We start from the raw sequence: 12,682 nt of genomic DNA, 5'->3' as shown, positions 1-12,682 counted from the left end.
GAAAAATGCTCGTGGCTGAAGATGCCTATGGCAAAGATGCTTACAGGGAAAGTCCCTAGAACCCTGCTCCACCCCTTGTAACCTGTAGTCAACTTTCTGTCACTATGAATTTTCCTAACCTAGATGTTTCATGTAAGTAGAATCATAGAATTTTGTTCTTTGTGTCTGGCTTCTTTCACTAAGCCTATTTTCAAGATTCATCCATGTTGTAGCATGTATCAGAACTTTACTCCTTTTATAGCTGAATAATATTCCATTGTATGCATATGTCACATTTTGCTTATCCATTCATATGTTAATGCACATAGGGTACTTCCACATTTTGGCTATTAGGAGCAATGCTGCTATGAACATGGGTGTACAAATACCTTTTGAGCCTGTGCTTTCAAAGCTTTTGGGTATGTACCTAGGAGTGGAATTGCTGGGTCATTCCACTCCTAGGAATGAAGTTAAACAATTAAATGTTTAACTCTTTGAGGAGCTACCAAATTGTTTTCCATAGTGGCTGTACCGTTTATATTTCCACCAACAATGTATAAGGGTTCCAATTTTTTGACATCCTTGACAACACCTAATAGGTGTGAAATGACATCTCACTGAGGTTTTGATTTGTATTTACCTAATAACTAATGATGCTGAACATCTTTTCATGCATTTATTGACCATCTGTATATCTTTTTTGGAAAAATGTGTATTCAAGTCATTTATCCATTTTTAAAATTGGATTGTTTGTCTATCTCTTTACTTGTACTCTATCTGTTGCATATTTAAAGTAGATTTCTTATAGGCAACATAGAGTTGGGGCTTGTTTTTTTTATCCACTCTTTTTTCTAATTAGCCTATTTAGACTATTCACATTTAAATTGTTTATTGATAAAGCTGTATTAATAACTACAATATGTGTAACAGTTTTATTCTTTGCAATTTTCTGTTTCTGTTTTTGAAACTTTTTCTTTTTTCTGTCTTCTCTAGTTTTAATTGAGCATTTTATATGGTTCCATTTTCTCTCCTCTCTTAGCATATTAATTATACTTCTTTAAAAATTTTTTAGTGGTTGCCCGAGAGTTTGAAATATATATTTGCAACTACTCTAAGTCCATTTTCAAATATACTATACCACTTCATGAGTAGTGTAGGTCATCTTATAAAAGCATTGTAAGTTCCTCCTTCTTGTCCCTTATAACATTGTTGTCATTCATTTCACTTATCTATCAGCTATAATCTCCAAAAACTTAATTGCTATTATTTGAACAGTTATCTATTGGATCAATAAAATAAAAGCTTCTATTCTATCTTCATTTATTCCTTCTCTAATGCTCTTCCTTTTACATATAGATGCAAGTTTCTGACCTGTATCATTTTTCTTTTCTCTGAAGAACATCTTTTAATGTTTCTTGAATGACAGTTTTACTGGCAAACATTCCTTCAATTTTTTTCTGGGAAAGTCTTTATTTCTTCTTCACTTTTTTTTTATTCAGTCCCCATAGAGGCTGCTAAAAATTGTCAATGCATCATGGCAGGGTATTGGTAAAAGTTTTCAATTAGCAATAATCGCTCCTTGGTTAAACCTCATTGGCTATGATACTGCCACTGCGCAAAGCTTTTCTCCTTCACTTATAAAGATAATTTTGCTGGATACAGAATTCTAGGTTGATGGATTTTTTTCTTTTAACACTTAAAATATTTCCTTCTACTCTCTTCTTGCTTGCATGGTTTCTAAAGTGTTCAATGTAATTCTTATCTTTGTTACTCTACATGTAAGATGTCTTCCCACTGTGGCTTCTTTCAAGACTTTGTCTTTGGATTTCTGTGGCTTGAATATGATATGCCCAGGTATAGAATTTTGGGTATTTAGCCTATGTGATGTTCTCTGAGCTTCCTGGATCTGTAGTTTGGTTCTGTCATTAATTTGGGGAAATTGCTGTCCATTATTACCTCAAATATTTCTTCTTCTTTCTCCCTCTTTTTTTCTCTTTCTGGTATTCCTATTATGTGAATGTCACATCTTTTATTATTTCCCCACAATTCTTGGATATTCTGTTTCTTTTGTTTTTGACTCTTTTTTTCTCTTTGAATTTCATTTTGGAATTTCTATTGCTATATCTTCAAGCTCACTGATCCTTTCCATGGTCATGTTCTGGCTACTGATGTGCCCATCAAAGGCATTCTTCATTTCTGTTACAGTGTTTTTGATTTCTACCACTTCCTTTAGATTATTTCTTAATATTTCCATCTTTCTCCTTATACTGTTTACCTTTTCTTGCATGTTGTTCACTTTTTACATTAGCACTCTTAGCATATTAATCAAAGTTATCTTAAATTCCTAGTCTAATAACTCCAGAATCTAACACATCTGAGTCTGGTTCTGGTACTTGCTTTGTCTCATCAGATGGTGTTTTTCCCTTGCCTTTTAGCATGCCTTGTAATTTTTGGTTGAAAGCCAGACATGATGACAAAAGGACCTAGTATATAGCACAGGGAACTATATTCAATTTCTTGTAATAACATAGAATGGAAAAGAATCTGAAAAGAAAAATATATATGTATGTATATATATAACTGAATCACTTTGCTGTACACCTGAAACTAACATTGTAAATCAACTACACACCAATAAAAAAATTTTTTTTAAAAAGAAAGAAAGCCAGACATGATATATCAGATAACAGAAACTGAGATAAGCAAGCCTCTGCTGTGAGGGTTTTTTTCTTCCTCTGGCTAGGAGTTAGGCTGCTTTTAATGCTTGTTGTAGCTGTAGGTGTAAGAAGTTTCAATTTCTCTTACTTTTCTTGTTTCTATCTTCCCTATTATCTTGGATTTTCCCTAGAAATTTCTCCTAAAGAGAGTCTGAATCTTGCAGCTCTCTCAGTTGTAACGCACTATTGTTATACTGGAGCCCTGCTGATGTGGTAGTAATGAATTGAGGGAAAGGAAATGTTCTATAATTTTATTATTAAATCTCAGTTTATTTAGCGGGCCTGAGTTCCTGGGCTGTGACATTCAGAAGAGTTTCTTAATTTTTCCCCCTCGCCTAATGTGAGACAGGAAGGCTAGAAGGGCCTGGAGTTGTCCAGTTGCCCTCCCTATAGGTCAGATGAGTCTCTGGTAAAGCAGTTTCCCTTCAGGACAGATTTTTGTTATAGAAGACAGAAAGCTCTGGACATGTTTTAAAATAATTACTTTTAGGGGGGATATATTTCAAAATGGTTACTTTCCCCTTTCCCCTGCCAGAAGAACAGCGTATTTTTCTCTGACCTTCGCCACAGGAACCTGGTAGGAATCCTAGAAAAAAAATTATGAGAGTTTGTGAGCCCCCTTATGACTGGGCCCTCAGGAGTTTTTAACTCTCAGGCTAGTTCACACTCAGCCCCCAGGAATTTGTCAATTGCTATTTACCTGTTCTTACCAGCTCCTTGCTCCAGTGACTTCTACTCCCTATATATTATGATCCTTTGTATTTTCCTGTCTATCCAGTTTTGGAGGCAGTGGTTTGCCCTGAAAATTTTTTGTTTTATTTAAAAATAATTACATAGAAATCTAGAAAGAAATATGTCAAAATGTAATGGTAACTATATTTGAGGTGATTTTTGGATTCTTGTGTTTTAAAAAAATGCTACCTTTAGAGTCAGAAACAAACAAAAATCCCACAAGATTTTCTGTTTGTTTTTGTTGAGTAATAGAAACAGTACATCCATATAATGAAATAGTGTACAGCTATTCAAAAAGAGAAGGAAGCTCTAGATGTACCAATATGGGACACTCCCCCAAGACATATTTAAAAGGCAATGTATAAAATAATATGAAAATGTGCTATCCTTTAAGAAGGTATATATGAATATACCTTTTTATGCATTGTTGATATTTGAAAGGATACACAAGAAACTGATCATTGTGGTTGCCTCTAAGAAGGGAACTAGGATAGGAGTGAGGCCTAGTTATAAGTGGCAGACCAGTCTCTGGATGTCAGGAGCTCTTTTTTCTTTCTTAGGCTCAAACCAGTTCTTGGGTCCCTAATCAAAGAGAGTGATGATGTAGATGGGATGGGGTTGGGGAGGCCTTTGAAGAGAAAGTCAGGTGACACCCAGAAGACAGAGGCGATCCTAGCAGGCAGAGACAAAGGCAGGGTATTCCTCTCAAAGCAGTTCCAATGTCCCTTTTAGTGCCTACATCTAGTAGGCACTAGCCTCCTTGTGACCTGGGCTGGTGGCATGGACTGTGGGGGTTACTGTGGACTCTTGGCAGAACCATGGCTTCCATGAATTCATTCATCCTGTCACAATTACCTCACTGGATGCACTGAGAGTTCTTTCAAAATGACTCAGATGCAGGCTCTCTCTCAAAAGCATTGAAATGTAGTTTAGACCCTGAAGAACCTGTGGAGAATTTAGATTTATTTTTTTCCCAACCCCTGTCAACATCTTCTCCCTCTGATAACTCTTTAATCAGTTTTTTTTTTTTCAAATTACAGGACACAGCTTATTAGTGGGTCATGATGGGCGTTTTAAAATAGTGAAATACAGTAGAAAAATATCAGATACAACATGGTAAGAATATGTATGCTTTTAAAAATTTTATTTCAAATATGTGTGTATGTGCAGAGTTAAAACATAACATGTATTTCTCTTTGTGTGTCTTAATCAAATAAGTAGGAAAGCCACTACCTTATCCATTGATATTTCTTCTGGGGATGTAGAAGAGTGAGTCTTCTCACTCACATCAATAGTTCTCAAACTCTAAGGAGCATAAGAAGCAACTTGGAAGATTGTTAAAGCTGTAATTCCCAAGCCCTACCAACCTTCAGATATATTCAGATTCAGAGGGCTGGGTTGGGCCCAGGAGACTTCAACAAGCTGGAGATTACAGTGTAAATGTTCCATGTACCCCGCTTTGAAAAGCTCTACTTGATTTTCACTCCCTGGCCAATTTCATCCACAGCCAGGAGTCCAGTGATACCCTCTACCTTGAGTGTTGAAGCCAGACTTACAGCCTGAGTTCTAGGCAACTGGTTATTGGATGCTCTGACCTGGATATTCCACTGGCACCTTGGATTCATGGGGCTCAAACTGAACTCATCTCCTTCCCACCTCCCTATTCACTCCTCCTCCATTATTTCCCATCCTTGTGATTGGATGTGCTATCTACCCTGTCAACCAGACCAGATTAAAGGAGAGAGGGGAGTCCAAAACGACCCCTAGATTTAAGCCCAGGTGTGCAACCAGTGCAGCCACCCAGGGACCTGCACTCTACACTTGGTCTGATGCTCTACTGCCACCATCTTGAAATTCTTAATAACTTTTGAAAAAGGGGCCTTACATATTTATTTTACACCAAGCCCTGAAAATTATGTAGCCAGTCCTGCTTATGAGCCCAGGAGCCTGGTAGTGACTTTAAGAGAAATAGGAAATCAGCAAAATGAACAGGTAGGTCTGGGCAAAAGGTGAGCTGGGTTTCTACACTTGAGTGTGAGCAGTCTATAATTCAAATCAACCAGGTGGCGAAGTCTCAGGCATTGGGAAATGTGAGCAAGAATAGAGAAGATATTTGATTCTTCAGGAAGTATTTGCATCTTGAAATCTTAAGGGAAAAAAAAGAATAGAGAAGAGAGGCAAGAAAGAAGATAAGTTGGGTTAATCCAAATAGAAGGAACAGGTAAAGTCTTGAAAGGTAATTCGATAGCTAGGGAGGAGAGTATAGAGTGAGAAAGAGTAAGGGACAGGGACAGAACTTTAAGAAACAACAGTATCAAAGAGGTGGGAAGTATAGGAATAAGCATCAGTAAAGGCACAGCAGAAATATAGAAGCAAACCCAAGAGAGTAAAAATACTGGGGAAAGGAGAGGAACCTGACAGGGACATGCAGGATCTTATGGTAGGGACGGTAAGCAGCAGAGAAGCCAATTAGTGACAGAATACGTAGCAAAGAAAGACTTAACTCTTAAAAAAAATTTTTTTTATAAATTTAAAAATTAAAAAAAGAAAGAATTAATTCCATGAAATTTTGATACACTTATTTTAGTTTTGAACACTTACTACTTATAAAAATAATATAAAAATCACCCATTATTCCACCATCCATATAAGCTCTAGCATTTTGGTGCATTTCCTTCCAATACTTGTTCTCAACATAATTTCTTCCACATTTTTTCTCTACAAAAAGTCTACAAATATTCTTTCCATCTACATTTCTTCTGTAAGTTCGAGACCATACTATATATACAGACTCATATCCTATGTTGTTTTGCTTAACATCATGTCCTGATCATTTCCTGTGTCATTAGAGGCATGAGTCCCTGGATGCATAGCAATTTTAAAATATCACAAAAGAAAACTTTAAGTACTACTATTTTTTCCCCTAATCTCACCCATCCTATCAAATGATTTCACATTTAGTGTTTCTAATTGACTTTGATCTTTACAGACATCATCACTTTGAGATAACTGAGGTAATAGAACAGATACAGTTTAAAATGTTGCTTTTCTTTCATACTATTTTACAAACATGGTTTCATGTTCTCCATGTTCTGGTAGAACAGCTGCAAGCTGTTTTGTAATCTTATTTAATAATTTAAGCATTCATTAGTGGGTTGCTCACAGCTCTTTTCAGTCCCAGTGACATACAGATTTATTTTCCTTTTGGCCTAATTCACTGGTCTTTTAGTTCCTAGGTGAGTGGATCAAAGTAGATCAGTTGGCTGTTGTTAAGTGTTACCTAAGTATGATTCTAGAAGGATGATGTCAATTTACCTGGCCACTAGCCAGATGTGGATGTATGTTTCCCAAAGCTTGGACTTACATTGCATATTTAATTTTTACTTGGTGTAATGGCTGTTAATTGGAGCCATACTGTACTTACAGTCTTTAATTTGCATTTCCCTAATTACTAAGGAAGTTGAGTCTTTTTAAAAAAATATGTGTGTTTATTGTTTGTTTTTCCTCTTAGGCGCCTATTCAATTCAGAGCCACAGATGTATTTTGAATGCCCACTTTGTGCCAAGTGCTGTGTGCTTCCCTCAAAGGGTGAGTGACCTAACAAAAACGACCCTTTGGGTAGGGGAGCCAGGATAGTATAGAAAATATATGGCTAACTATACTTACTCAGCAGAATACTGGCAAGCGGTTTGGACAAAGTCCTGTGGGTGGGAGACAAAGAAAGGAGGGGTTGACCTTGTCTGTCACAGATTAGGCTTTTGCAGGGCAAGTGACTTCAGAGCTAGGACCGAACAATAAGATTTGTTCAGGTGAGGAAATGATGTCTGGGGAGAGGGAACAATATGGAGAGAGTCCAAAGGTCAGGAGAGGTTTACCCTGGGAAATAATTTCTGGAGATTTTTCTTCTTCTTCTTCCTCCCTTACACACACCCCTCTCTCAAGCCTCACCATTAACTTTCACAGGAAAAGACAATGTAAAATATCTTCATTTGAGAAACACCCAGGACTGAGTATACATATTCTGTATGTGTTTGTAAACCTCCCCAAATGATTCACCCTGACATTTCCGTGTGTCTAGTCCACGTTATCCTTTCATTGACATTATCTGACTTGTATACTGACCTCAACCTTGTGAGGTAGGCAGGTGAGTTTGACTGTCTACATTTTACTGATGAAGAATGTGAGTCTCAGAGAGGTTAGGTAACTTACCTAAAATCACACAATTAGTTAACAGTGGAGCTGGGGTTTGAATCCAGGTCTTGTAACACCTAGATGGTATTATTCTTGCAATACTCATTCTTTCATTTGTTCCTTTTTCTATCAAACACATGCTGTAGTGTCAGGCCATGTGTAAAGCAATCAAGAGCCACTGAAGGGTTTTAAGCAGGAAAGCAGCATGATCTAACTTAGGTTTTATTATTATTATTACTTTTTAAAACAATAGAAGTTCATTCTGGAGGCCAATTTAGGTTTTAGAACCCTTTTCTGGATGAGATGATAGAAAGTGGTGCTTTCCAAACTATCATCTGGCACCACATATTGGGTCAGAATCTCTGGAGCTGGGGCTCAGGAGTGTTACAATTAGCCAGATTTGGATATTCTTTTCTGATTCTAATGCAATAGAAACTGCTGTATTAGAGAAGGAGGTGGTACAACCTGTTAACATGTCTAAGGTAGTGGCTGTAGTTACTAGGTGAAAGGTGATGAGATCCAGAGACAAAGGGATGCACTTGAGAGTCACTGAGAGAGCCTGGGCAGGACTTCCCACTCCACCCTTCCCTGGACAGTGGCTGAGGTTCAAGGAATGGGAGCTGGAATTCCTACCTGGATCCTCTGGCTCCAGAGCCTGTGAGCTTTACTGTACAGAGCCATTTATACCACATCTTGATTTTAAATATTTTATGTTTGTTTCTCTTAGCATTTGTTTTGCAAATCCCCATCTTATCTCAAACAACCTTCAAGCCTTGTATTTCTCCCTCACTTTCATAAAGCCTAGGAGAGAAATAAGGGACAGGCAAGTAAGGCCTTAAAAGTTAAGAAAAAATGTATTTCTTTGGGGCTGGGTACTCAGGCAAGGAAAAAGGAGGTCTGATTAGATTAGCACAGACTGGGGAAGAACCACAGGACACTGGGAGATGCACTGCTTCTCCTCTTCTATAAACCCCAGAGGGTCTCCAGGAAACCTGAAGACAATAATCCCAGAAGCCTAGAGGGTGACCCCATTTCCTTCCCAGGGTTATTACTGGGTGTCAGGCTGAAGGAATTCAGGAAACTGTAAATAAACCACAACAGCCTCAGCTACCATCTCCCCAAACATCAACATCAACTACCTTGACATTAAAATTCATTGCAATTCATCTCGCTGCCACCTACAACCAGACCTGAAGGAGGCAGATGGGACTATGGGAGGGTTTTTTTGCTGCCCCTTCCCCAGCCTGACCCATCTTCATCCCGGGCCTGGTTTTCCTAGGGTCTCCTGGAGGCAGGAAACTGACACCTCTATCTCAGGGGGCAGGCTGAGGACACCTCCATTCTCTCCTCACTGCCCGGTAGGTCAGGATTAAAGCAAACTGAGGCAAAGGTGATAGTTGGTAGTGCCAGGAGAAGCCGGTCCTGTCCGAGTAACTGGCAAGGTTACAAGGGCCAAGCTAAGCAGGTGGGAGTAGAGGTGTTGGGGGAGGGGAAAAAAAAAAAAGATGGGAAAGTGGGCGTGGCGAGGACTACGATAGGTGTTTGGGGTGGGGCGTGCGAGGCGCCTGGGGGACGCACCCTTGAGAGTGACCAATCAGAGAACTGGCTGGGGCCAGGGACGGGATGGGGGCGTTATCTTGGTCGAGATTGGACCAGGGCAGAGCTCAGGGAGCCGCGCACCGCTCAAGGCCCGCGGCTTTGCAATTCCGCGTTTTATAACGCAGTGGCGGCGGCAGTGGAAGGTGGTTGGACCGCAGCGCAGTGCCTGGATCTGACACTCTTTGGCTTGCCTCGGAATTCCTTGGGTTCCAGGTCTGTTCAGTCCTTCCCCAAGGTTCGCTCTATCCTCTGTCCCCTAACTCTTGTCCAGCTCCCCAAGCTCCCGACGTCAGCGTTTGCAGAACGAAATGGTCACAGCCATGAATATCTCAGATGAAATAGAGCAGATATTACAGCCCTACAACTTCGAGATGTTCCAGGACTTAAGGCCCTTTTTGGAGGAGTACTGGTGAGACCTGGGGAAAGGGAAGGGCCATGCCAGGGGCCCAACTCTGATGACTGCTATTTGTGTGGGGTTGGGGGTTGGGGGGATGCGACACAGAATGCCCGCAATGATTTTGCTAAAGATCAAAGGTATTGGTCTCTCTTGTACTGGCTTCACGTCCTCATTGTTCAAGGTGCAGATAGTGTGGCACCTCAAAGAGATGAGATCTGGAAGAAAGAAAGGCAGAAATAAGAGGATGGGGTGAGGAATGTGGAAGGAGACAGAAACCAAGGGGAAAGAGTGTAGTGAGAACTGGTCTCTGAGGAATGGGGTTGATCTGAACTCCTACTTCCATCCACCTTATAGATGACTCCCCTCCGTCCTTTGTGGTGGCGGGTTCGCGCATGGGTACATAGTGCTGGTGCCCAGGGACAGCCTGCCCTTTGCAGTTATCACGTTGTTCCTCAAATGCTCCATCCTCCCTGCTGTGGAAAAAGAGACAAAGTCAGGATGCTCTTCCAGGATTTCCCCAGGCTCCCTGGCGTTGCTCTAGAACTCCTCAAAGGTGTTTGTGGACTGACTTTGTGCTCCGGGCAATTTGCCCTGACCCAACTAGGCAGAAGCTGTTGCCACATTCTTCTTACACTACGGTCCGGGGTTGTCTCTAGGCATGGGCAGCTGTCACCCACTCCCAACCCCACTGAGAAAGCAAAAGTCACAGAAGCCTTGGACATATCCCCTGCCCTGTGCTAGGTGTTTCATACACATTAACACTGTCAGGAGAGGAGTGTTATTCCTCCCTTACAAATGAGGAAACTGAGACTCAGAAAACTGAGTAGTCTTTCCAATGTTACACAGCTAGTAGGTGGCAGAGCTAGGACTCCAACCCAGGGCACTCACCTGGAGAGATGAGTGGGTATTCCTATAACCAGTACCCACCTATAAGCCCATCCCCTCTGCCTTCTGCCTGCCAGGGCAATCTCATTTGCCATAGCTCTGATCTACCTGCTGCTCATCTTTGTGGGGCAGAACTACATGAAGGCACGGAAGGGCTTCAACCTTCAGGGATCTCTCATCCTTTGGTCCTTCTGCCTTGCAGTCTTCAGGTAAGTCCTCACCCACACACTCCCCACCTGTCTTGTAGACCTCATTCTATTCCTAAAAGTTTTCTAGAAATCTAAATCGCATCAACTCCCCAAGTTGTCTCCTACTTCTCTCCCTATCCCATTATCTCAGCTCTAACTCCTCTCCCCAGATTCCATCCTCATCCCATATTATCCCATTTTCCTTCTTCCCCAGTCCCCAAACTGGCAGTCTCTGCTCTCTCTCTCATGAGTCCTCTTGTGCTCATGGAGTCTGGGTACTTCCAACAATTTCCCCATCCTCTAATATTCTCTGAATTTAAAAACACCCTCTCCTAAGACTTTCCAATTGCTTCCCCAGCCTTTCCTTTCCATATTTCTTCCCTCAAACTCCTTCAATTGCCCTCATCCTGCCACCTATCTCCTTCTAGGCTTCTACCCATCCCATGAGCCCTATTCCCTAACTCAACTTCCAGTCCCATCCTTCAGCACTTCCCAGTCCTTCCCTGGCTCTCATCTCTTCTAGATTACTGGTTGGCTCTACCAGATTGGCTCCAGGATCTCAGAAGCTGTGACTCATCTCCTCTGAAAGGGTGGGGAGGTGGTAGAACTTGGGTCAGTGACCTGACCAGGCCAAGGGGGAAGGGTGAATTGGTGCCTGCGTGTGATCCTTATACCCTTTTCCTCTGTCCCATTTCAGTATCCTCGGGGCAGTGAGGACATGGGTCTATATGGGGACCTTGCTACTTAGGGGGAGTCTAAAGCACACTGTGTGCTTCACCAACTTCATCAACCATCCCATAATCAAATTCTGGTCCTGCCTCTTTGTTCTCAGCAAGATCATTGAACTTGGTGAGTGATAAGGCTTTATCTCTCTGGTGTCCAGTCAACTGCATACCTCCTCAGCCCCATCCCCAATCACAGGGAGAGTCCCTTCCCGACACCTTGGGTCCTAACAACATCTCTCACCCAAGCCCCTCTTCAGATTCTCTGCCACAAAGACCCCTCTCCCTGCCCTGAAAATTCCCCCTGTGCCCCCATATCCAGTATGGAGGGTGGTCCCAACACTGGATGGTATGCCAGCTATGACTTCCCATCTCTCAGGAGACACGGCCTTCATCATCCTGCGTAAGCGGCCACTCATCTTTGTGCACTGGTACCACCACAGCACAGTGCTGGTGTATACAAGCTTTGGATACAGGTACAAGGTGGCTGCAGGGGGCTGGTTCATGACCATGAACTATGGTGTACATGCCATCATGTACACCTACTACACTCTGAAGGCTGCCAAAGTGAAGCCCCCTAGGTGGTTTCCCATGTTCGTCACCAGCCTGCAGGTCCTGCAGATGTTTATGGGAGCCATTATCGGTATTCTGACTTTCATCTGGAGACAGGAGCAGGGATGCCACACCTCAGCGGAAGAGCTCTTCTGGTCCTTCATCTTGTATATGACCTATTTCCTCCTCTTTGCCCAGTACTTCCACAAAACCTACATAATTCCCAGGATCAAAGCCAAGACCAAAAGCCAGTGAAGGGTTGAAGAAAAAGGAGCCCCAAAGTCTTTTCTCCCCAGGCATTGAGGTGCTGAGCTTACGTTTGGGAGAATGATTAGGATTCCTTTCCTGCATGGTTTCCCCATGAGATTTGCGCCCCTTGGTGGCAGGAAGTTATGACAGGCAAGAAGTGTCACCCCCGGGATGGAGATGTGATCTAGTACTCTGATGTTTCTGTTTTTAATGTGAAGGCCAAGCAGGCCCTAGCATGGGGGTTGGACGGAGGAGACTCCCCAGAGTTGAGTTATTTGTATTTCCAGAAATCTTTCTTCTTGCTCTGTTTTGGCAATTAAAGATTTCAACAAGATTTTGGGGGCTTGGGGATTTAGGGGAAGGGGACTGCTGTAATGAGAGAGGGTTGCTGGCAGTTCGATGACCTGCAGGTGAGAAGCTTAAGAGGGCATGTGGAAGGATGAGAGGCGCACACACACACACTCAATGAGA

The 12,682-nt window shown here is 41.9% G+C and overlaps 1 protein-coding gene and 1 pseudogene across 1 annotated transcript; one reads left to right on the top strand and one right to left on the bottom strand.

Annotated features, from left to right (window-relative positions):
• Nucleotides 1–1,479: 1,479 nt before the first annotated feature.
• Nucleotides 1,480–1,602, bottom strand: LOC116667393 (annotated as a pseudogene).
• Nucleotides 1,603–9,108: 7,506 nt separating this feature from the next.
• Nucleotides 9,109–12,545, top strand: ELOVL3 (ELOVL fatty acid elongase 3). The gene is made up of 4 exons (XM_006182960.3): nt 9,109–9,627; nt 10,578–10,709; nt 11,386–11,537; nt 11,790–12,545. Exons 1-4 carry the CDS (start codon nt 9,527–9,529, stop codon nt 12,215–12,217), a joined length of 813 nt encoding a protein of 270 aa, XP_006183022.1. The 5' UTR covers nt 9,109–9,526; the 3' UTR covers nt 12,218–12,545.
• Nucleotides 12,546–12,682: the final 137 nt, after the last annotated feature.

This window comes from Camelus ferus, chromosome 11 (genome assembly GCF_009834535.1).
Source record: "Camelus ferus isolate YT-003-E chromosome 11, BCGSAC_Cfer_1.0, whole genome shotgun sequence".
NCBI classification, from domain to species: Eukaryota; Metazoa; Chordata; class Mammalia; order Artiodactyla; family Camelidae; genus Camelus; species Camelus ferus.
The sequence above is the reverse complement of the archived record's forward strand: the minus strand, read 5'-3'. Positions and strand labels throughout refer to the sequence as shown.

Excerpts from the sequence above, each read along its gene's own strand:
- ELOVL3 (XM_006182960.3), top strand. The coding sequence starts at position 9,527 with ATGGTCACAGCCATGAATATCTCAGATGAAATAGAGCAGATATTACAG. Across the intron at positions 10,710-11,385 it reads TTCTGCCTTGCAGTCTTCAG|TATCCTCGGGGCAGTGAGGA; the intron begins GTAAGTCCTCAC and ends GTCCCATTTCAG. Across the intron at positions 11,538-11,789 it reads CAGCAAGATCATTGAACTTG|GAGACACGGCCTTCATCATC; the intron begins GTGAGTGATAAG and ends CCCATCTCTCAG.